Source organism: Ambystoma mexicanum, chromosome 8 (genome assembly GCF_040938575.1).
Source record: "Ambystoma mexicanum isolate Mex_15411 chromosome 8, UKY_AmexF1_1, whole genome shotgun sequence".
Lineage (NCBI taxonomy): Eukaryota > Metazoa > Chordata > Amphibia > Caudata > Ambystomatidae > Ambystoma > Ambystoma mexicanum.
This window is the reverse complement of record NC_090929.1, coordinates 1,680,302,596-1,680,326,771: the sequence shown is the minus strand read 5'-3', so window position 1 is coordinate 1,680,326,771 and position 24,176 is coordinate 1,680,302,596. Positions and strand designations below refer to the sequence as shown.

The 24,176-nt window shown below is 46.9% G+C and overlaps 1 protein-coding gene across 9 annotated transcripts in view; it reads right to left on the bottom strand.

Annotated features, from left to right (window-relative positions):
• TACC2 (transforming acidic coiled-coil containing protein 2) overlaps positions 1–24,176 on the bottom strand; it is a 984,629-nt gene that overhangs the window by 198,005 nt on the left and 762,448 nt on the right. For all 9 annotated transcript variants that reach the window (XM_069611973.1, XM_069611974.1, XM_069611969.1 and 6 more), the window contains 5 exons: positions 21,912–21,972; positions 19,350–19,557; positions 8,385–8,446; positions 7,821–7,933; positions 1,827–1,998 (listed from right to left, as the gene is read on the bottom strand). In XM_069611973.1, coding sequence (XP_069468074.1) covers positions 1,827–1,998; positions 7,821–7,933; positions 8,385–8,446; positions 19,350–19,557; positions 21,912–21,972 — 616 coding nt within the window. The remainder of the gene's footprint in view (positions 1–1,826; positions 1,999–7,820; positions 7,934–8,384; positions 8,447–19,349; positions 19,558–21,911; positions 21,973–24,176) is intronic.

The window sequence follows — 24,176 nt, the reverse complement described above, 5'->3', positions numbered from 1 at the left end:
CAAGACAACATGGGTTTTGTGTACTTCATTCTGATCGGTCAAGCAATTACCGGGCAGAGCAAGTCAAGGAGGAAGTCACCTTGGAGCTTCTCCTGTTACCTTGCCTCTATGGTTCTTGCCCTGTATGACTGTCAATCGAAGGACTTAAATCGGACAAGATGCTTTTTTCTGCCGGATGCCTTTTCCTCCCGTTTGTGGTATCACTTGTGGGGTTACCATACACATCTTTTATTTTAATACTGGCATTAGGAAAGAGTGGTCATTTCTAACCACCAAGAGGGCCCATGGGCCTGGTTGGCTCCCTGATCTTAATAGACACAACGAGGTGAGGATGGGAGGAAGAGAAGCAAAGACAGGAGATTTAAAGAATCCTCAAATGGTGTGGAAACGAGGAAAAGGGTAAGATCGAGCCACTCCCAAGGAGTGAGGAAATGGACTTGCAGGCTTTGAGATTACAGCCGGGCCCCTTTCACCGGTCACCATTGTGCTGCGCTGGGATCTGTGATAGCTGGCTGGCACAATGGATTCTGCAATCAGGAGATTCCTGATGATACACGTGGGGTTACCATTTAAGAGGTCTGCCTCACACGCAGGTCCTTATTTGTGGTTAGATGGCCGGGAAGCTTCCCAAGCCATCATGGCTTCTGTGCGCTTCCTTCCTTCCTGACCATGTGGCTGCTGGGCTGTATTTAGGGAAGCCAGTTAAGGAGGAACTCACATTGCTGCTTTTCCTGTTACCTCGCCTTCATAATTTTTGTGCTTTGTCCTATGACTGCTAAACATAGAACCTAAATGAAGTTTTATTTCTGCCTGTTGGTTTTTCCTCCAGGGATCCGCCCCTTTAGTCACTTTTCCTACTTTTTGTATGCATCAGAGGCAGCATAATGGGTCGAGTCGCCATTTCTATCCACTAAGACAGGTAGGGGGGCCAGAATGACTCCATGATCTTGATGGAAACCAAGGAAATGAGAACGGCAGGAAGATAAAACAAGACAGGAGATCACGAGAATCCTCAGTAGGTATGGAAACAAGGAAACAGACAAGATCAGACCAATCCCAAGGAGTGTGGAAATTAGGGAGAGGAGGTATGCCAAAGATCTCAAAGATCAGACCAATCCCAAGGAGTGTGGAAATGAGGGAGAGGAGATATGCCAAAGATCTCAAAGATCAGACCAATCCCAAGGAGCGTGGAAATGGGGGAGAGGAGCCATGCCAAAGATCTCCAAAATCCCCAGGAGGCATGAAAACAATAACAGACGAAAACCCAGGATGCATTGCAACAAGGATGTGTGAGGTGACCGAGGGCCGCTGAGATTGTGTGCATACGCAAGCAATCAGGCTCTCTGTGTGTGTGCCACCCAGGGACATGTTTGAAGGGGGATGGGAGTTTCCCATGGAGCCTTTAGAGTATCTGCCAAAGGGGGAAAGCCCAGGCCTCTTTAAAAGTGTGCTTGGATTTGGATGCTCATTAAGTGAGCGTCAAAACTAAAGGTTGCACGAGAAAGCCGCCACACCTGTACTTGGTGCAGCTGATGTGCCCAGGAGCACCAGTATTCCAATAATGAGGCACAAAGCCCCATGCTGCGCCTTGCACAGTGCTTATGTGCAGCGCCCGGTGCAGTCTGGGATTGGGAGAAGCCGTCTCCTTGCCTCCATGTAGACACAGTGAGAATCTGAAGATGACCAAGAGGCGAGAAGAAGCAGGCAAGATGATTCATTTCTCTCTGAGCTCCTGCTACGGGTGCCTCTATTCCAGTATCGTAGTTATCTACAAGCACGGATGTGACCTTTCAGAGCATGCAGTTCGTGCCCAGACCCCTCCTCACCATCTCCATTTTGATCTGCAAGGTTCCTGGTGTGTCGTGCTCCATTTCCCTCTGTTTGGCCCGGTCTGATAGATGCGTTAGAGGGTCCTGGCTGCCCGGCAGCAAGCAAGTTCCGGGGTGCGAGATTTTCATCCCAGAAGACAGCAAAGCATCCGTCCCCTCGAAGCTCGACCTGTGGGAAGGGGACAATACATCAGTAAGGATTGTCTGGCCAAATTCTGCAGGTGTGACAGGATTGTATTCCTCCCTTAATTGGTTTTACTAGTCTCCCCCCAGTTGCTCGTTCTACCTCTCATTCTACTTCCGCTGTGCATGTTCCTTTTCTACTTTTCCTGTTGCTCCATCTACTCTATCTTCATTCTGTTTCCTGGTTTTGTTTCTCATGACTGTTTTCTTTTGGCTCCCATAAGCCTTTTTCCCCCTATTGCTTTTCCTCGTTTCTGCTTCGCAGCTCTATTCCTCCCATTGTTAATTGTATTTTTATTTCTCCACCCGGGTTTCACCACTCTACGCCTTTCCCCGTTGTTTCTTGTATCCCCCTCCTGATTTATTTTCTTTCCCCGTTGTTTCTTGTATCCCCCTCCTGATTTATTTTTCTTGGCTCCACTATGCCTTCTATTCCCGTTTATTTCCTTAATGCTACTGGGATTCTCTTTTCTTATCCCGAACTATGTTTTTAAGAGGGTTGTTTCTCCTTTTAGTTCCTTGTCTTTACTGTTCCCTCTGTTACTCTTACATCAGTTTCTTCTTTCTGTTTCCTGACTCTTTATACTCCCTCTGTTGCTCTTATTCGCATTTCTAATGTCTGCTTCTGTGTACTCTCTATGTTGCTCTTATTTATGCTTCTTCTTTCTGTGCCCGTTTCCTGTACATATTTACTCGCTCTGGTTTCTCTTATACTATTTATTTCTCTTTGTTTCTATTTCTTGACTCTGTTTAATCCCTGTGTTGATTTTATTTCAATTCCTTCTTTCTGTTTCCATTTGCAGAAATGATTTACTCCATCAGTTGCTCTTATTCCTGTTTCTTCTTTCTGTGTCTGTTTCCTGGCCTGCGTTCCTGTTTCTCCTTTCTGCTTCTATTTCTTGACTCTATTTACTCCTTCAGTTGTACCTAAACTGTTTCTTCTTTCTGTGTCTGTTTCCTAGCTCAATTCCCCCTATTCGGCTCTCACTGCCGTTTCTCCTATTTCCTGATTATTCACTCCCTAAATTGCTCGTATTCTCGATTCTTCTTTCTGTTTCTGTTTCCTAACTTTATTTACTCCATCAGTTGCTGTTATTCCTGTTTCTTCTTTTTGTGTCTGTTTACGGCACCATTCCACATATTCTGCTCTCATTCCTGTTTCTCCTTCATGCTTATATTTCCTCTACTCTATTTACTCCCTCAGTTGCTCTAATTCTCGATTTTGTGTTGTTTTTATTTCAGTTCCTTCTTTCTGTTTCGGTTCCTGAAACGATTGACTCCATCCATTGCTCTCATTCCTCTTTCTTCTTTCTGTGTCTGTTTCCTGACTCTATTTACTCCCTCAGTTGCTCGTATTCTCGATTTTTCTTTCTGTTTCTGTTTCCTGAAACTATTTACTCCATCCGTTGCTCTTATTCCTGTTTCTTCTTTCTGTGTCTGTTTCCTGGCTCCATTCCTCGGATGTCCATGAAATAATCGAATGAGAAATGTCCCAGGGAGAAAAAACTAAAGTTATTTGAATGAAAATGACTTTCTTTTTTTTCTCACGCGGACATCCCTCACCTCCTTACTTACCTTTTGGCGGCACACTTCACTGTCTCCCGCCAACTCCTCCATCCCTCTGAGAAGCCGGTTCCCTTCACTTAGGTGCATGGGAACCGGGGCTGCAGGGTCCTTTAAAAAAGAAAATGTTATCTTTTTTGTTTAGGGAGCGGACGACATCACCACAACCCACAATGCCATTGTAGTGAGCAAGGGTGCGGGGGACACCCCCACTCCCTTTCTTCACTATAATGGCACTGAATGGGTTATTTGTTTCACATTTTCGGCTGTTCGAAATTTTCGTTCAGCTGAAATTCGAACAAATATTCCATTTGTTTTTATTAATTTGTTTTTTCTACAGATACGCCATTCCTCCTATTCTGCTCTCATTTCTGTTACTCCTTTCAGCTTCTATTTCCTAACTCTATTTAATCCATCAGCTGCTCTCATTCCTGTTTCCACTTTCTGCTTATATTTCCTGACTATTTACTCCCTCATGTGCCCTTATTCTCGATTCTTCTTTCTGTTTCTGTTGTCTGCCTCTATTTACTCCATCAGTTGCTCTCATTTCTGTTTCTTCTTTCTGTGTCCGTTTCCTGGCTACATTCCCCCTATTCTGTTCTCATTCCTGTTTCTCATTTTCTGGCTCCATTACTGTCACGGCTCGCTCCCTTCGCTCCCGTTCCCGCCACTTGGGGGCATGTTTTGGGGTTTATTCCCTACTGGACATTTCCTCCGAACCTTATGCTACAGTGTTCTGATGAATTGGGAGCGCTAAAACCCTATTTTTCAAGTTACATCCCTTCCGGATCCATTCAAGGTTTTTGGCAGCCAGCATGCTACTTTAATCAAATGACTATGCTTCCCAGAATGCCTGGCTCACTGCTTCACCTCCTCCCTTGCAGGACAAGGTTGGGTGGAGGATAGGCAACACCTGTGGCTGCAGGTGCAGCAGGCGGCACACCTGAGGGGTGTGCTCGTTAAGCAGCTTTAAAAGCCTCAGTTTGCTTCAGTCCAGCGCTGGTCATTGTTGCAGTGTTCCTGTTGTGACTGGTCCCTTGTTCCTAGCTTTTGTGCCTAGTTCCTAGTTCCTGTTTCTTGTTCCTCTGCCCTGGATTTTGGATTTATGTGCTTAATTGATTTCTGCTTTCTGGATTTCCCTTTCTGTCTTCCTCTGTCTGCAGGCAGCCTTTCTCTGTGCGCAACCCTTTGATGCTGCCCAATTTGCCTGTGTTCTTTGATGCTGTCCTTTGCTACTGAAAAACTTGATGCATTAGTCTTTCCCTTTATAGATTTAGCTTCCTGCCTTACGGTTTCCTTTTGTGATATCATTTTCCCTGCTCCTGATCCTTACTTTCTATTGGGATCCATTCCATGTTTTCCATTGCACTTCTGCATTTATTTCCCATTGATTAGTAGATGAAGGTGTGGGTGTTGTTGTACCTAGTCCCAGTGTGAATGCCCTTTTGTTTTCCTCACTATTTTATAATCACAATTCCTACTTGCCCCTTGACTAGGGTCTTATGTATTTAGTTTCCTCCACCCATTGCTGTTATAGCCTTCAGGGTCCCTGTTTGATCAACTGGGTTCGTGAGTTTACTGACATTCAAGTGGTCTTTCCGGTCCTCGTGAGTACTGTTTCTAAGTTTCTTATTCAGTATCATCCAGAGTGTCAGCTCACAGATCCTGTCCTTGCTTGCCCTCTACGTGGGCTTAGCGCTGTCAGTATCTGTAATAGCATAGTGGTTAAGGAGTTTGCCGACTTTCCTTTCAGTCATAAGGAGGTCCTAAGTGCTTACCCCACATCCCTTTTCATATATTGGTATTATTGTTTCACTCTATTTGTACTCCTGGGTTTTAGTATACACGAGTCTTGGGTATTGTATGCACATATTTAGATTCAAAGTTGTACACTGTGCGATTCCGTGCACATTGCCTTCTTCCTTTCTTAACAATTACTCCTATACTGCTCTCATTCCTGCTTCTCCTTTCTGCTTCTATTTCCTGACCCTATTTACTCCCTCATTTGCCCTTATTTTCGATTCTTCTTTCTGTTTTTGTATTCTGGCTCTATTTACTCCATCAGTTGCTCTCATTTCTGTTACTTCTTTTTGTGTCTGTTTCCTGGCTACATTCCTCCGATTCTTTTCTCATTCCTGTTTCTCCTTTCCTGGCTCCATTCCTCCTATACTGCTCTCATTCCTGTTTCCCCTTTCTGCTTCTATTTCCTGACTCTATTTCCCTCTGTTGCTCTTATTATCGGTTCTGCTCCCTGTTTCTGGGCTGCATTCTTTCATTTGTTGTTCTTATTCCTGTTCTAATTTCTGTTTCTTGGCACTGCCAAATCTTACATTACTCTTATTCCTTTGTTGTCTTGTATGCTTCCTGGCTCCAGTTCTTATTTTGCTGCTCTCATTCCTGCCTCTCTTATCTGGGTGCTAGCTCTATTCCCCCATTCCTGTTTCTCCTTTCGGCTTACTGGATCTAATCCTCCCTCTGCTACGTGTATTCCCATTCTACTTTCTGTTTGTGTCTCCTTCCTGATTCTCAGCTCCCTTCTTCACTCTAGCACTCTTATTTCTGCTTTTGTTTCTGACTCTTTACCTGCGCGGCTCACAAAAGTCCACAGTTAAAGTACATTTTTCTCTGACAGCAAAAGGCAATACAGTGATCACGTATGGCCATGCATGATCCATGTCGGTCTATGCCATTCCAGGACCTAGGCCAATGCCCTTTTATGGCTGTTACTGGGTGCAACATCTGCACTGCTGCTCGGTTCCCCCACTACGGGATCTCAGCCATGCTGTACCTGAGCCACACGTGCCTTTGCTGCACCTGTGTTGCTTTCCTCCGTCTAGTCAAGACATGGGGAGGGTTTCAGACCGTCACTACCAACTCTACGGCCTTCAAGGTATGGCGCTCGTACGTGCCACACATCTTCCTGTGCCCGATTGATTAAGCAAGCTGTTCTCGTCTCAATCCCTCTACGCGGATTGAAAATGTGTGGGCAAAAGGCGACATACACACGTGTACGGCGCCTTTTGCCCTGCACATTTCCACTCCCTTGTGCAAATGACCAAAATATGGTGGCGGGGAGCCGTCTACATGTAGGTCTGCAGATAATGGCTCTCCGCTGGAAAATTACACTCTGGAATGCAATCTGTCCTAACATACAGCAATATTGCACTCTCTGTAACTCCCACCTCCATCTTCACCCTCACTCCTCATCCCCATTGCCCCCCCTCTCTCTCTGCGACAGTAACCCGGTAAATTGCTTGTTTGATCTATAGCCATTCCATTCATTGCTGACTGCTGTTCTACCAGAGAAACACAGTTATCTTGCGGGTAGTGCTGTGTTTTGTATGGTTAAAAGTAGAATGAGAGCAGCGGCGACAGAGGCATCCCCAGACGTGGGGACCGGCCTAGTGTTTGAAGACATACGGTGCCATTGCGTGCGCCCTGCAGGAATGTCACCATCACACTGATGACATATTGTCAGTACAGGGGAAGGTGGTACATGGCGGCCATGATGATATACTCATTTGGACTGCATCAAGTTTTGGATGCTAGGGTTAAAATGGATGCAACATCTGTCACTCCAAGGTGTTTCCTCTCCCCAAAAACAGGAGACTTTGAGAATGTTGGAAGAGGGGGGATTGGTTCTCAGGGTAAGGATGTTTCTGCGTAAGGGGATGTGGCCATGGAGAAGAATATATAGAATGCAAGGGCTCATCTGCTCTTCCAGATCCTGCTATACAAGACCTCCTTGTTGGGTTTAATATGGCACTTTTCAAGGACTCCTTTGCCGCTTAATACAATGCTATGGCAGACCTCCTTTTTTGTTATTATAACATTCTCTCTGTTTAATATATTTTCTGTTTAATAGCATAGTATTATGCAGTAGCTCCTTTGCTGTTTCATATCATACTATAGAAGGCCTTTTTCTCATTTTAATATCAAACTGTAAAATACCCCTGCTGGTTAATATCAGACAATGCACAGTGTCCTTTCCTTGCTATAATATTTAATCTTAATATTGTATTATACAATGCCCACTTTATTTAATATCACAATATACAAGACCTTCTCTCTGTTTAATATCCTACTATACACCGTCTCCTTCTCGCTTTCACTTCATACTAAACAATGTCTCTGTATGAGGTCATAGTGTACAAAACTGCTTCCTCTTGGTTTAGTATTGTCCTGTATGTGGCCTTGTACACTGCCTCTTCCCACACAATAACTCCAACCCTACATGTTGCATACCCTGAGCCGGGCGTCGTGGAGTCGGAGAACCGTACAGGCGGAGACTTTACGGGGCTCTCGCTGGTGGCATCGAACATCAGGTAGAGGCTCTTCTTGGTGATGTCATCTTCGTGCTAGAGAGAAAGGAAAGGGCAAAAGATCAACATGCAGGGACTTTGCTTTTAGACCTAGCATCAACCGAGGAGTGCAGATAATGCTCTCTGATAGATGTTAAATATTGTGCATCATGTACAACGGTTGTACAGTTGGTCTGTATGTTTAATGGCTGTCATTATAGATTTTGTAAAGTCTACAATATTTTCTTGATTGGTGTGATCAGTCACTATAAAGATAAAATGGTGATATAGGGAAGTGTGCAGACCAGATACCCCCGAAAACAGCATCTGCTCCCAATCTGACCATGGTAGTATACGCCCTCGACCAGCACTGACAGTGATGGGAATCTTTGCCAGACCTCGTTCAAGGTGGAGCGGGAGGGTCTGTGTATAGCCGGGTGTAGAGACTTTACCACAGAACCCATGACCCGGGAAACATAGGTCTTCCCATTGAGTCGTCGACACGTACCTGGGAGCACGGTCCAGTCTTCTCCATGTACTCGATCTCAAAAGAGTTGCCGTAATCAAGGTCTGCGAGGACGAGACAGGAACACTGTAAGTCAATGGCAAAGAAGAAAACTGTGGGGACTTACACAAATGGGCCGTGCCGGGCCACAACTGTCACCCATGTCTCAAGTAAAGGAATATTGCCTTCAAAGCCATTGTGGTACTCCCATTGACATTACTTCATGCAACAGGGGTTCCAATCCCCCCAGATCCACACCCACAGTTTATATACAGCCCTGCGGACTCAACCACTAGTTCAGAAGCTTTATGCAAAACACTCATATAGTTTGGCGTTGGGGGTGGCTAGAAGGGAGCGGTGAAGGAGGGAGCACTATGGAGTAAAAGTACCTGGATCATCATGAAGGTAACTTGCATTCTCACTACCCCGCTCTCCCACATTGCCTGCTTATCACACTGGATCTGCAACTGTGTCTGTTGATTAGATCCTATTTATGCTAAACCATGTATCCCTTAAAGGAAACTTTGCTGGTTTTTATATAAATAAATAATGACATTGTGCTCTTATATAACATTCTAATCGCTGTGGTAGCATGTGCCATTACCCCATTTTTAATGGAACTTGATTTATCAACATTAGAAAGATGAAAGGCTGAGCCTGCACTGCCTTAGAATTCGAACTGTCGAAGTACAGGCTGCCCTGTGGTCAAGTAGCTATCCAACCTTGCCTACTAATTAAGCCAAAGAGTCCACACGGGTCCACAGGAAATATGTGCATAGTTTACACTCCTCCACAATTTGCACTCACTACTACAAGAGACCCTGGAAATATCTACAAGTTGACACAGCTGAAGACATGACCTACGAGGTGCAGAAAGAACAGAGTACAGAGGAAGCGCCTAAGGCATGAAACATGCGTTGAATCCTGTAATAGATGATATGATTGTAGTTATTAACTGGAAGACCAAGCGTAACTTACAGAAAAAACAGCATAGGGTCCTTCAAGGGATAAGTGATTAACAAATCCAAACCTATACGTAAGTTGCAGATCCAGCATGTTGTTGCAAGTTCCACTTTACAATGCAAACCTGTGACTAAAACGGTTGCACTGTGATGTACCATGATTTTATTGTGATATGAATGTGATTGGTAGTAACACCCCTGTCTTCACCCACTGTGTTTTTGATCAAAGATGGACCTTCCGCTTCTAAGCTATGCCTAGGAAAAGTGGGCACAATCACTCGTTTAAAGCAAGAGACCTATCCAGTCCAAGAATGGGCCAAACCAGCCTGCCATCATGGCTGTGATCAAGGTCCACATACCCCTCGCCCACTACCCTCTTCAGTAAGACTGGCAGCCAGGGTCAGAGGTGGTGCAGTGTTCTGCCCTCGGAACGTTCTGTTGAATTTCTGACAGTTGTTTGCCTTTGAGTTTTTAAAGGATATGACACTCCCTAGAAACCTATCAATGCTTGTGATCTTTGTCTTGTGTATGGAGTGTTTGGTAAGAATTGATGTAGTCACTTATCTGCTTGGGATTAGGAAACCCAGCTTTTGGTATAGGTCTGTACTACACAAGTTGGCAGTGTGACTGAGCAGCCAGGCCTATCTCAAAGGGGTAAATGTGAGCTGTAGAGCTGTACAAATGAAATCCGTAAATACAAGTAGCCAAGTAACACTTATACTCAAGGTTTCCGTTATAAATAGTTATTTATTTAATTAAAATCATGTTTTAAATAAGCATTCGTTAAAACTGCAATACAGGTAACAATGTACATATACTTTAAAAATACTTTTCAGAATCAAAACAAGGCAGTGGAAAATCTTTGGATATGCTTCTTGCATAGTTCCTACACCCTGAGGTGACTTCAATCACAAGGACAGTAATTGCATTTATATATCACACTAGTTATACTTTTCAGATTCTGAGGTTCCAGAAAGGAAAGGTTTAGGGAAGGAAAAAGGTTTAACAGGTTCTCAGTATATGTGGGGACACTTAAATCTTCCAATGAAATCTAGACAAGCCTTTCCCAGCAATAACAGTCTGAAACAAGGTACTACCTATCAGGGACAAACAATATCCAAGTCAATGGGCTAGAAGAGTCTGCAGGGAGCCAGGACAGCCACAGGCAATTTGAAACAGTCTATGGAGCTGAGGCTCTTCATAGAATCAAAGTCTTGAATAAAGTTAGAGAGTTTGATAGACAATCATGTATGGGGTCACAAGCTGTTAAGCCTGTGGAAGAAGAGTTGGAATCAACTCTAAAGGTAAGCCACGGCAATTCCCAACTGAGAAAAGCATGGCTAAAAGACAATCAGGTAAGTACCCCAAGTCTAAACAGTACCTCTGGTTTGAAGAAGAGTGGTCCAGCTGGATTCTGTCCTGTTACAGCGGTGTAGACCCAGTGTTCCTGAGACTCAGTCGTGGGGACAAGAGAGAGGATGTCTGGAGGGCTCCTGCAGTGGTAGTTGGGAGGTCGTTGGCTGCAGGCTCTTTTCGGTTCAGCTGTACTTCGCGGTTTCAGCGCTTAGTAAACAGCACTGACACAGATCTCGGATACTGGTTGGGCTGTCTTCACTCCTTGGATCCTTCCCTCTGGTGAGGGGACTCGGGCTCTGGCTGTCCTGCTTCTGGAGGGTCCATAGGAGACTCCTGGAGCTTCTGGCTGGATTTCAGACATTGCACTCGACTACGGATTACTTGATGCCTGTCACTCAGTTCTTGCAGCCCGCGAAGAAGTACAGCCAGTCAGGGAAGATGGTCCAGTGGAGTTCGTCTCGGGGTTAGTTGGTGCCACTAACCCAAGGGAAGAAGTCGTCCCTTCTGGAGCTTCTCTGTCGAATTGAAAAATGAGTTTCAGCACATCAGCAGGGCTTCACCGGGCAATTCAAAGGTCCAGGAGGATGCAGCAAGCTTCGTTCACGGTTTCTTTGTCGGATATTTATTCCAGTGGTCGACTCTGCCTCTAGTCCCAAAAACCTTGCCTTTTAAGCAGGTTCTCCCCTTCATGCACAGCCTGGGCTGTCAATCACACAGCAGGGTAGCTGTCCTGAAAGGACAGCCAACCGCCAATCAGGAATGGCTGCATTCAGGCACTCCTAGAGACAAAGGACAGGGGAAATTCGGGAACCTACCTCACATCTTGCCTTTCCAGACACACTGGAGCCAGAGGCGAGCTTCAGGGCTGAAGCCCTCCAAAGCCAAAATGAACATAGGGCTCAAACCTGGCTGATCGCATAGAGTAAAACCCATGAAAGACCTCACAAACAGAAAATGGCAAAAGAAGAAGACCGGGACCATTTTGACGAAATGGTCACTCATGGGTGCTGAAATGCAGCTGAGGATTCACACTGCGGTAGAAACGCACAATGGTAGGAAAATTAAACCACTGCCACCAGCCATTTAAAGTAGTGAGGGTAATATAACATTTTCACATGAGAATGTAGGAAAGGGGGCTGCTAGGTAACCCCACAGCACTCCACATATGATGGGGTGTGCTGGACCTACAAAGAGAAAAGGTAAGTAAAATCAATTTCACTTTACTGTTCTTGGGAACTGTAGTTCACACAAGAAAATGTATTTAAACCGTATGTGAAATCTAAAGGATTTCTCTGTGACACTGCACTGAAGGTGCTGTGTGTCCCCATACAAAAAGTAGTTGCCTATGGAGTTTGTCAGACTCCAAAAACAGTGGAAACACATAATCCAAATCAGGTAAATGAGAGAGTGAGAAAGAAAAGTCTCACTCACTCCAGAGTTAAAATGAAAAAGTCCTAAAGTCCAGCAAATGAGATGGGGGTTTCTAAGGTGGGAGGAATTTACACTAAAATGAAAATTCTCCCTAACATGGAGAAACCCCTCCTTTTAGTGTCTCTGACAGGGTGCTGCAATGCTGGCTACAAGCAGGCGCTGGGATCACACTGGCCTTCCCAGTAGGATGAAATTGCAAAAGCTATCCGATAGCACTGAGCAGGCACCATCTATCTGTCTCTGCGTGCCATCCTTGGCTAGCCTTGTGCAACAAAGGTGACAGCCCTTCGAATGACGGTCCATTAGGCTGCCCAGGGAAGCCTGGGGTGAAATCTATCATTCTGGCAGCAGAGTGGCTCTGGTCTGGTGAGATCGAGCAGGAAATATTGGCTTGGTTACAGAAAAACGACTCTCTGATCCCATCCACAGTAGTGGGTGGAGGAAGGCTTTTCCGCCATAGGAGTATAAAGACCTCTCTTCGCTACACAATCTATTTTTATTGTTCAAGTGCTAGCAAAACTTTAGTGAGAACCGTGTACACTTCAGAGAACCCTGAAAAAAGGTGATTTCTCCAATTTCTGGAATTTCTTCTTTTCTTTCTGCAGTCTCCTCACGCTTCTTAGAGATCTGGGTAAATGAACCCTGCAGTAACGAATAGCACTTCAAGCGCAGATCAGTGGGGTCCCAATCGACGTAGGAGTCCCTCACAGTCTGCACTCCTGCGTACTTTCACAGGTCACGCTGAGTCCTGTGTAGTTTGCAGAGTTCTTATTTTCTAGAGTTGGTAGGTGTCTTTCGGTCTATTTCTCTTTCGGACCTGGAGTCGGACTGAATGTGAGCTGAACTCATTATGATCTATATGTAACCAGTCATTTTTTTGCCCATTTAAGTTGGATGGGTCGTCCATAATGGGCGATGAGCCACTGACCTGCCAGCCATTATGGAGGAGCAAAGCCAGTCCATTGAAAACACTTAGCGTGTTCTCGGATGCAGCAAACAGATGAGCATTTGCTCCTGGACTGGCTTTCACTGTGTAGGGAAACATGTTTTCCCTTTCATAAGTACAATACTCCGGTATTAGCATAATTGACCTAAAAACATTTGATCCGAATTTATTTTTACCTTTTTTTCTCTCAAATTTAATTAAATATATACATGGGGCTGGGTAAGGGTATATATTAGGCTGAGTGGAAGTCGGGGGAGAGGGATTGCGGGGGTCTTCGGTTTTAGACTGAAAAAAAGGTCAAATAAATTCGATCAAATGTGACTAGGTCAAATCTTTTAGGTCAAATAGACCCACACCTAATACTCCAACATGCAGGCCCTGTGGGCCATCCATGGACAAGGGTGTTTTGCTTCCCTAGTTTTGCATGGCCCCCAGGGGATGCAGGATGGATAGCCAAGGGGTCAAATGTGCATAGGGAATGCGACTGCGCCTCCCGGCACATTCCCAGTCATATGATTTTGCTAGAATTGGAAGCAAAGCCAAAATGAATGCATGTTTTCTTACAGTAGCCATACATAATTAATGGCATTAATGATCATGGGCAAAGCCAATATGATGAGTGCTCTTTTTAAAAAAAACGTTATTTATAAAAGGTAGATTCGCGTCATAACCATAGAATTGTTACATCAAATAAACAAGGTAGGCACAGTTAAAACATGTCTGTTACATAAACTGACCACAGTGGTATTCCACACTGGCGGAGGCGGGTAAGCAGCAAACAAAAGTCTCAGTCCGGGGACATCACAATCACCAAGCCGGCATCAGGGCATTGGGCTATTAAGTATGCCTCGAGGGGGCCCCAAATGTTCTTCAGCCTGGTTCGAGGCCCACACAGAAGTCCATATTCCTTATCAAGCCCCCCCCCAACCTAACCATACTATCCAGCCACACCCAGGTGGTAGAGGGGGGGGCCCGGCTGATCCACCGCAGCAGTATACACTTCCTTGCTATGATCATACTGGTAGTCAGAAATGTCTGCCCCGCCCCCGGGATCCTTGAAAGACACCCAACATACAGCTCACATGTTTGTGAGAGCCTTCGCCGCCTCCAAAATATCTTCGACCTAGATCGGTTTAGCCAGTACCTGGCAAGCCTTGATGCTCATTCGCGGTAGATTAGGCTCCTCTAGGTATTCAGTCACCTCCCCAGTGGGCGGTGACCCTCTGGATGTATAAACTCCCTCATAGTATTGTCTAAAGGCACTCAGAATAGCATCGGATTCCACCACAACATGCCCCTCAGCCGTGCGTATCACAGCAATATCTGGGCACCCACTTTCACGCCTTAGCACTGCTGCCAGCAGGCGACCCGGCCACCCCTCTTCACCGTATCTGCATGCCATGGCAGGTCGCCCCAGGTACTTAACCTCCCGGTTCGTTACGTCAACAAATTTATCTAGAGCTTCCTGCAGTGCAACTCTAGCCCCTGCGTCGTCTGCAACCATCAGGACGGCCTCCCCTGCCTTAATTACCACTTCAAGATCTGTCAGCTGCCTCCTAATTGTTTTCAACACCCCAAATTCCAAAGCCATACATCTACCACGGAGGACCACCATAAACGCTTCCCAGACAGATGCCATCGACCCAACGGAGCCCATGTTGGTTTCAAAATACGAGCGCACAACCTCCACCACCTCGTTATGGAACACAACGCCCGATAGGGGCGCAGCCTCAAATTACCAGCGGGCCTCAGCACTGCCTCCCGTCCCATATCCAGCACCCACAACACTGGGGAGTAATCCAACAAGGTCCTCTGGAGCAGCGAGGAATCTAGTGTCATCCGCATCAGCTGTGGGCTAGCCAGCACATAGTCAAGTCTCAACGATGTGCCATGCACCGTCGAGTGAAAGGAAAAGTCCCGCTCCCCTGGGTGGAGTACGCACCAGACGTCCACCAGTCTCAATACCGCCATACCCGTCACTCCTGGGCCGTCGACTGAGGAAAATAGCGTGCCAACCCTGAAGATCTGTCCAGCTCGGTCTGCAATGTGATATTGAAATCCTCCGACCAAGCAATATTAGCATGCATGTATTTAGAGCTTTTGGACATGAGAGTTTTAAAAAAACACATGGTCATCTATGTTAGGGCCATAGATATTAATAAATGTCACCAAGGTGTGGACCCAGCTACCCGACACAATCACAAACCTGCCCTGTGGGTCAATAACATGTTCCAATAAGTGAAAGCAAAGCGATTTATGAATGGGTGTCACAACCCCAGCAAAGTAGGTTGAGTATGAGGTATAGCACCTGTGGAAGCCCAACACCCTGGCCCCCCCTCATTAGCTGTCTCGGCCAAATGGGTTTCCTGCAAGAGGATCACTTTAGCGCCGTGGCGCTCACAGTAATTGACCACCTTCCTGGTCTTACACAGATTATTCAACCCCCTCACATTCCAGCTTATTACATTGCTTCCCGACATAAGTCATTATGCACGATATTCAGCCCGGCTCCACTCTCCTGTGCTCCTGCCACCCCGCGTCTCCCACCTGTTGTAACTATGTGCCAACCACCCAGAATTAGATGTGAATCCATTTTCAACAAAAGCCCTCCCAGTCGCCCCCTCCCGCTACCTTCCCCCACTTGCCAAAACACCTGCATGATAGCGTCCCCCCACCACCCCAACCCACACTGCCTAGCCCCAACTAGCAATGGAGCACCCCCCAACATCCCCACCCTTCTTAAACAAATGATACTAGGAAACCGCCAGGGGCCAGCAGACTCTGTGACCACTCACGACCTCCGACTGCAAGATCGCACTAGGAGGAGCAAGCCCAACCATTCCAGGATAAACAGCCATCAGCCCATTTCGTTCCATTGGAACATTCCCACCACTACTGGCCCGGGAGCCAGAGCACATTAAACAAACTGGGGCCACCTCAGCAACATTGATAGCCGGAAAAACCGCCGCTGTCAAAAGGCCAGTATCAGAGAACGAACAGCCAGAACCTTCCCCCTTCTCTAAGGCGTAGGGAGAGATTCCACAAATGTAATGACCTCGGCTGGGCACGTGAAAAAGTGAGTTTTGTTCTCATGGATCGCCCACAGCTTGGACGGGTATAACATTGCATACTGTATCCCACGGTCTCTCAGTAGTCTCTTAGCTGCCAGGAATGACAGGAGAACCTTCTGAACTGAAGGCGTAAAATTCTGGTAAAAGGAAACTCTTGCATCTTTATAATGTAGCCCGCCCAGCTCGCGAGCCTTGGCCAAGATTAGGTCCTGGTCACGGTAGTTTAGCAGCTGAGCTATTACTGGGCAGGGTTCTGTTCTGTAAAGGCGGGAGAGGATTTTGATTGCCCAATTACATTAATAAAGGGGACAGGGCTGTGGCTGTTGTTAGAGTATGGCTCAGGTGATGTTCTCAACTAGGGAGTGCATTTGTGGTTGTAAGCACAGGGTTTGGAATTGCTGGGAGCTATTTAGCTCCTGCTTGTACCCTAGGAGAGCCTGGTTTGGTTAAAACAAACAGCCACCAGAAGCTACTTTTGACTCCAGAGGCCAACTTGTGCCAAACATGCAAATGTGACATTATTTTTGAGTGCTTGAGAAGGTAAATAAAGAATAATAAGGACACAGCTAGTACACATTTAAACATAATGGATCATACATAATGGGCAAAAAGTGTCCATTCATGTGGAAGTTATATTTGCTGTGCGCTGTATATTTGCTTCTGGTTCCCCAGCAGCAGCTCCTGCCTTCTGGGTGATGCCTGGCAACCAGGAGCTAGTTTTAGTTCCTGTTTATAAAATCTTAATTTCGACTCATGTAAGCATAGTCTGAAAATGACACTGTTTCGTGCAGAATTTTGGGTGGTGGGATGAGGGCATCTACCTCAAAAAAAGGCCCATTGGTGAATGAGTGCTTTCTAAGTTTCATTTTTGAAGTATGTTGTTCTTGCATCCCCTCAGAAAAGAACTGTAATCGAGAAATCGGCAAGCATTCAAAATCAGAGGTAGATTGTCTATTCGTTTGAGGAATTGGCCAGTTTGCTGGGAGACATTTGCCTCGGAAAGCCTATTAGGTCTGGGGAATTCGTACGCAGAGAGGAACCTGCCCCAGATCATCCGGTCTGTAAGAGGCGCTAACTTGCTGCGTCAGTTTCATGTGTGGCAGCACATCTCAAGATTATTCTCCTATAAGATTAGCAATAAATTACTTGTCTTTAAAACTGGATTTTCATCATTGTACCTCAGCAGGATCCTGGAGCAGTCTTCAAAAACATACATTTTGTTATTCTATCAGCCTCTTTAGGGAGAGTACATTAAGAAAACAGGAAGGGGTGGCGCAGCTTGGGTTTTTATCCGCCCCAATTGATTTTTGTTAATAACCTATGGTTAATGAGCCCAACGGATTGGAAGAGTGGAATTATTTAAAGAGTGCCCTGTGTGAGAAACCAGAGGGTTTCTCACCCACTAGTCCCTGGGGATCTCTCTCAGGTGGCCAGGGCCTTTGGATCCAGACCCTGAGGGTGGACCAGTACGGGAGGATCACCTGGTGAGGAGTCTTTGGGAATTGGGAGTAGGACACCTGATGGCGAGACGTGGTATCCCCCCTAACACCTTTACTCCATCCTACTAGTTGGGATGTCTGGGAACTGTGACTCCCCTCAACCCCCTTCCCGACACAAACACTTTCACACAGACAGCCCGCTCTGGGAGAAAACAGGCTCAAACCCAAGCATTGTACCTGACATGTCCCACTACTATGGCCAGGCAAAGTCGGGCAATTACGGCTAACAACTCACACCTGTCTTCCATTAAGCTTCCCCATACAGATAAAAGGTTGGAGCACGAGAGCACACTCGGAGCAAGGCCAAGCACATGAAGGAACAGCGTTTTTCAGATGGCAGCTTAACGAGAGGAGAAAGGCGGCAAACCGAGACGGGAGAGCAAGGAAGGAGATACCCTTGACATTTCCAGTGAGAAACAGTTACTTTCCAGAAACCTTCAGGTTAAAAGGCGTAAGGCAAGGAAACCAGACTGAAGAATCCTGCATTGTGTGTCAGAGATACCTGGGGCCCTCCTGCATGACTGGCTGAGTCGGGGAGGAGCAGCAGCCGCTGTGGTGCTGTCCTTAATCAAGGATCAAAGCAGCGTCAGAGAAATCAACACAGCCGGTGAGTTGGGAAGACTGATGCAAGACCGGTCTGTGTTGAAGTCAAGGTTGCAAGCGGCAAAATTGTATGAAGAGCACAAGAGCGAAGAATATTAACACGTGTGATGAAAGACGCGAGTAAAGCTGAATTGCTGATGAATGTTTGAACATTAATATGAATCAGAGAAGGTACGAAACAAAGTAAGAATGGTCCGTCACCACAGGTGTGCTCAATTGAAGGTCTCTGTGTGATGTACCCAGCCACGAAGTGGCAGAAACAAAAGTAGTAAAGTGAAACTTATGTATGAAGTGAACCGAAGTGGTCCTGCAATGGTTTAAGAAAAATCTTTTGCACAGTCGAAAGTCTTTGAATTTTGAAATCAAAAAGAAAACAAAGAAAGTAAGATTATAAGGTCCGAGCCCATCATGCGAGACCCATGGTCCGAGCCTGATCAAGGAAGACCAATTGTGAACTTGTGTTTAAGGGGGTCTGAGCCCGACCGAGGGAGACCCATGGTGAACAATAAACCTGAGCACTTGTGAATGCGAAAATCCTGATGAGAAAGGAACTTTGGTATTTGTTTGTTACGCAAGGCACTCCACAATAGGAGACTTTTATTGGGAAAGAAACTTTGGTGCAGAAGGCCCAGATACTTATGTTTTGAAGTGCATCCTCGTGGCAGAGAAGCCAGAGAGTGTATGGAGCTCGAGTGTGCCCCCTTGTCCCGTGCTGAAAACGTGGGAAGGCAAGCCAACTGCTCAACTATCCTGACATATTGTTTCTTGAACACTTTTCCTTTGCATACATCATTTTCCCACACCATTTGTATTTATAAGTAAGGATTGGCAATAGGTTTATTAGTATAGGCCATTTTCTTCTGACAGAAACTCCACTAGGACTGAGTTGTTATTATTTGATGGTCGTAGCTTGCTCCCATCATTAGATTTAGGGTTAGATAGGTGATCAACCAACCCATTGAAGTTCAATAAACACCCTTGAACTGTGATCACTTGTGTCTGTCTTCACTGTTTGAAACCATGGCTTCCTTACACCTACATTCTACAAACAACCACTCACACACCCCTCCCCACAGCCCACCCTCACCCCCACATCTCACCGTCCACTGGGGAGATGAACTTATTCTCATTGACGAAGGAGCTCAGGTCGGAGGGCTCGGGATAGCCGTGTTTATCGGAGTCCAGCTCCACGGTCATGCAGGTCCACTTCTGATTGGTGACGGATGACGCCAGCTTCTCCTCATCGGTAGCGTGGTCATCTGTTGGTATGACTGGTGGCGTTTCTGGAGTGGCCAGTGGAGAACACTCCTGTAAAAGACAAAGTCGGGGCCAGTGTGTCTTTCAATGCCTCCTTTGTCTGGGGCCTACAGTTTAACAGGGAACTCAAGAGACAATTTTAAACTGACCCTCATTCTCCAATCCATGATTTATTTGAGACCAGAGAAGGAACACAAGAGTTTAAAAGGCATATTTGCCAGTCCTATTTTCTGCTGTGGGTTTGAAGGTTGTGTCCTAATGACATTTGTATTCATCTAAAGTGGCCCCACTATCTGGAGCCTGTAATGCTGCCATTTGTGATGCCAGGCTCTGAAGTAACATATATGGTAAGAGAGCGAGGGGCTCCCATTCTATGGTTCCATAGCGTGTGGAATCTACACACTGAGTATCATGTACAGCCACAAGTGTTGCAGGGGCCAGTTCGGTAGAACTGCAGCTAGAGGATCTCTTGTTGACGTATCAATGCCACTTGCCCTTCGGCTTTCCTGTAGACCGGAAGCCCATCAGCAGAGACCCATATGTACCACTGAAGGATGGCTTTTTGGTGCACCTGGTGCTACATATGGCAAGGGAGAGTTGGCAGAGTTTCCTTCGGGGAACCTTTCCCTGTAAGCCATGCATTTATTTTCTGGTTCCAGTGTGGGCAAAAAAGGATGGTGGGCCCACAACTTTAGTTGACCTCTTCCTGGGTATTGGGGTCGAGATGTAGTAGGACTCCAGCCAAGGCTGGAAAGAGGAACCTAGTATAGCACATGGAACCAGCCTCACCTCCACCTTCTGAGCGGTTACTTCGCTTACCATTTCCAATTGGTTGAATGCTTCATTATAGGTGGGTCGACGCCCTCAGTGTAGGTGCCCCCAACCTACCAGTCTCTATACCCCCTCCAGACTGGTCTGAGTGTAAATACCATAACACCTTCTTCATATGGATTGAGTGACTGAAGCAGATCTCAACCCACCTAAAATCTGCTCTCGTTGAACCCGGGTGAATTTTCAAAGAAGGGTTTAAGGCTACCATTGTTTGGTCTCCTGGAAATTGGAGATCCCCATGTCTCTAACACCACCACCCAAAGCTCCTGGGAGACCAGATCTCTCTGGTTTGGAGAGGATGCCAAAGCACCAGCGACCAAGGCTTCTGGGAGGCTGATCTGCCCTCAAATCTCCTTGGGCATTCTCTGTGTTGCTCATTGTGGGCTCTAAACCCCAATGTCTAACAGATCAATAAACCTTCTTCCTTGTACTCCTTGGGGTTGAACAGCTCTTGCACAAAACACAACTGGGGAAACCATCCAGGTGGCCTCTGAATCCAGCTGGAGTCCTGTGGTGGGTCTCTTTTCCGTGCCATACCTGGACTTGTAGACTAACCTTTGGGAAACCCAGGTTATTGTTTAATCTTGTTGATGTGGTAAGCATTTTAGAGGTGGCTTGAGAACACATTTTGGTTATCTGTGGGTGGTTGAACATTACTGTGAGTTTGGGAAGAAGCCGTTACAATAGTAAAATATGTATATGTTTATTAAAGGTCCTAGGCTTTCTTGGAGAATCTGGTGATGTTATTCATAGTTTGGTGATTATCCCCTTCTTGTGCAGGTTCTCTTTAGCAGGACTTGGCGGTGGACCTGACCCAGTGTGGTTAGAAAACGTCTTGTGAGCTGTATAGAAGATGTTATGACTTAAAGGGGGCTTTGCCAGACCTTTAGGAACCCATACCAGGTTTTCAGGCTTTCACCCCGGCCCACCTGGGGCCTTGTCAGCATCATAGGACCTAATAACATCCCATCAATAACACATCCTAGCCCACAGCTATCCCACACCAGCCAACCTGGAGTGAGCGCACCCAAGCCTGACATGAGAGGAACTCTTCTCCAGCAGACCTTTCTGCAGAGGAGACCTGTGTGAGAGTCCTCTGAAGCCACAATAAGTCCATCCACCACCACCTGGGGCTTTTCAAAACTGTAAAATGAGTACAAAACTAGTGTGTTTTAAGCTGGCTCCAATGTATTTTTATTTTATTTATCTTTAGGGTTTTATAAGCACCCACAAGGTTTCAGAAGGTTGCTCTGGCAACCATCGAACCATATGTACATTGCATTACATGCCTCACTCACACAGGGAGAACATAGGTGAAGCCTACGACTATCGAGACATGTAAAGATGAACATGAAGGAAAAAGCAAAAGAGGCAGAGCCAGGCGCTTCAAAGCGAGGCGAATATGTGGGCATTAGACAGTCATAAATAGCCCAGGAGAATGTGTGAAGGAGAGAAACACAGGAGGAGGCAGCTTGGACGAGGATACAAGGGGAGAGAAGAAGTGATATCTGATACACACACACACACACACACACAGACACCCACATGCACACAGACAAATGTGACAGCCTTACCTGCGAGCACGGGTCCGAGAGAGCCGACCGCTTCGGGGACTTCTTCACCCTAAATGTATCGCTGCAGAAAAAGGGAACAATGTCAAAGCGTCAACAACAGAAGCTGATTGGGCTTAAAGGCAACACTTTCAGGACAGTCAGGCCAGTCCCTACCTGGGAAGAACTGCGACAGTGCATGGTTACAGGGGCATCAGGCCATGGCCTGCAGGGGCAGTCAAGGCAGCAGGACATTGCTTGCAGCATCACTGCATCTCCTGCATCATACACACCACCTCTAAGGGCAGGGTATTTTCTGCAGGAGCATAAGGGCATCTCTTGTGGGGGGCATTGTAAACTGGGGTGCAGTGAGTTAACAGGCATTAAAGAAACTCATTCCTACGCCTCAACGCACCAAGGAGCTTAAAGGGTGTATGCAGAGACTTGAGCTGTCACAAGAGAAGATAGTCAGGACACAACTAGGCATAAGACATTGGAGGTCCTTCCCAACACAGCCCCCATCCCATTACTCAGTGCAGTTCAATGGAAGGGAAGTATCCCTGTGTCCCTTCATTAGATGGAGACCCTTAAATGCTCATTATAAGTGGTTTCCCCATGTCCATTGCCCTTAAAAATGATTCTCCTGCCCCACTCATTGCCCCAGCCAGGGCAGCAGTACCACCCAAGTGCACCTTAAGGCAACTGTGGCCAGGAGGTTCCCTTTTATGCATAGATTCAGCAGGGCTACTCTCCAATGGTCACACAGGCTGCTTTCGTGGTCTCATCAGGGTGTGTCCTGCTAGGTCTCGGCTGGGCAGGGACTACTCTACAATGTTCACACAAGCTACTTTCCTGGTCTCATCAGGGTGTGTCCTGCTACTTGGGCAGAGGCACTGTCCAATGTTCACACAGGCTGCATTCCTGGTCTCATCAGGGTGTGTTCTGCTAGGTCTCGGCTGGGCAGGGGTACTGCCCAATGTTCACACAGGCTGCTTTCCTGGTCTCATCAGGGTGTGTCCTGCTATTTGGGCAGATGCACTGTCCAATGTTCACACAGGCTGCTTTCCTGGTCTCATCAGGGTGTGTTCTGCTAGGTCTCAGCTGGGCAGGGGCACTGTCCAATGTTCACACAGGCTGCATTTCTGGTCTCATCAGGGTGTGTCAAGCTAGCTGGGCAGGGGCACTGTCCAATGTTCACACAGGCTGCTTTCCTGGTCTCACCAGGGTCTGTCCTGGTAGGTCTCAGCTGGGCAGGGACACTGTCCAATGTTCACACAGGCTGCTTTCCTGGTCTCATCAGGGTGTGTCCTGCTACTTGGGCAGAGGCACTGTCCAATGTTCACACAGGCTGCTTTCCTGGTCTCATCAGGGTGTGTTCTGCTAGGTCTCGACTGGGCAGGGGCACTGTCCAATGTTCACACAGGCTGCATTTCTGGTCTCATCAGGGAGTGTCAAGCTAGCTGGGCAGGGGCACTGTCCAATGTTCACACAGGCTGCTTTCCTGGTCTTATCAGGGTGTGTGCTGGTAGGTCTCGGCTGGGCTGGGGTACTGTCCAATGTTCACACAGGCTGCTTTCCTGATCTCATTAGGGTGTGTCCTGCTAGGTCTCAGCTGGGCCGAGGCACTGTCCAATGTTACACAGGCTGCTTCCCTGGTCTCATCAGGGTGTGTCCTGCTAGCTGGGCAAGGGTATTGTCCAATGTTCTCACAGGCTGCTTTCCTGGTCTCATCAGGGTGTGTCCTGCTAGGTCTCGGCTGGGCTGGGGTACTGTCCAATGTTCACACAGGCTGCTTTCCTGGTCTCACCAGGGTCTGTCCTGGTAGGTCTCAGCTGGACAGGGGCACTGTCCAATGTTCACACAGGCTGCTTTCCTGGTCTCATCAGGATGTGTCCTGCTAGATGGGCAGGGGCACTGTCCAATGTTCACACAGGCTGCTTTCCTGGTCTCACCAGGGTGTGTCCTGGTAGGTCTCAGCTGGGCAGTGGTACTGTCCAATGTTCACACAGGCTGCTTTCTTGGTCTCACCAGGGTCTGTCCTGGTAGGTCTCAGCTGGGCAGGGGCACTGTCCAATGTTCACACAGGCTGCTTTCCTGGTCTCACCAGGGTGTGTTCTGATAGGTCTCGGCTGGGCAGGGGTACTGTCCAATGATCACACAGGCTGCTTTCCTGGTCTCAACAGGGAATGTCCTGGTAGGTCTCAGCTGGGCAGGGGCATTCTCCAATGGTCACACAGGCTGCTTTCCTGGTTTTACCAGGCTGTGCCCTGCTAGGTCTCAGCTGGGCAG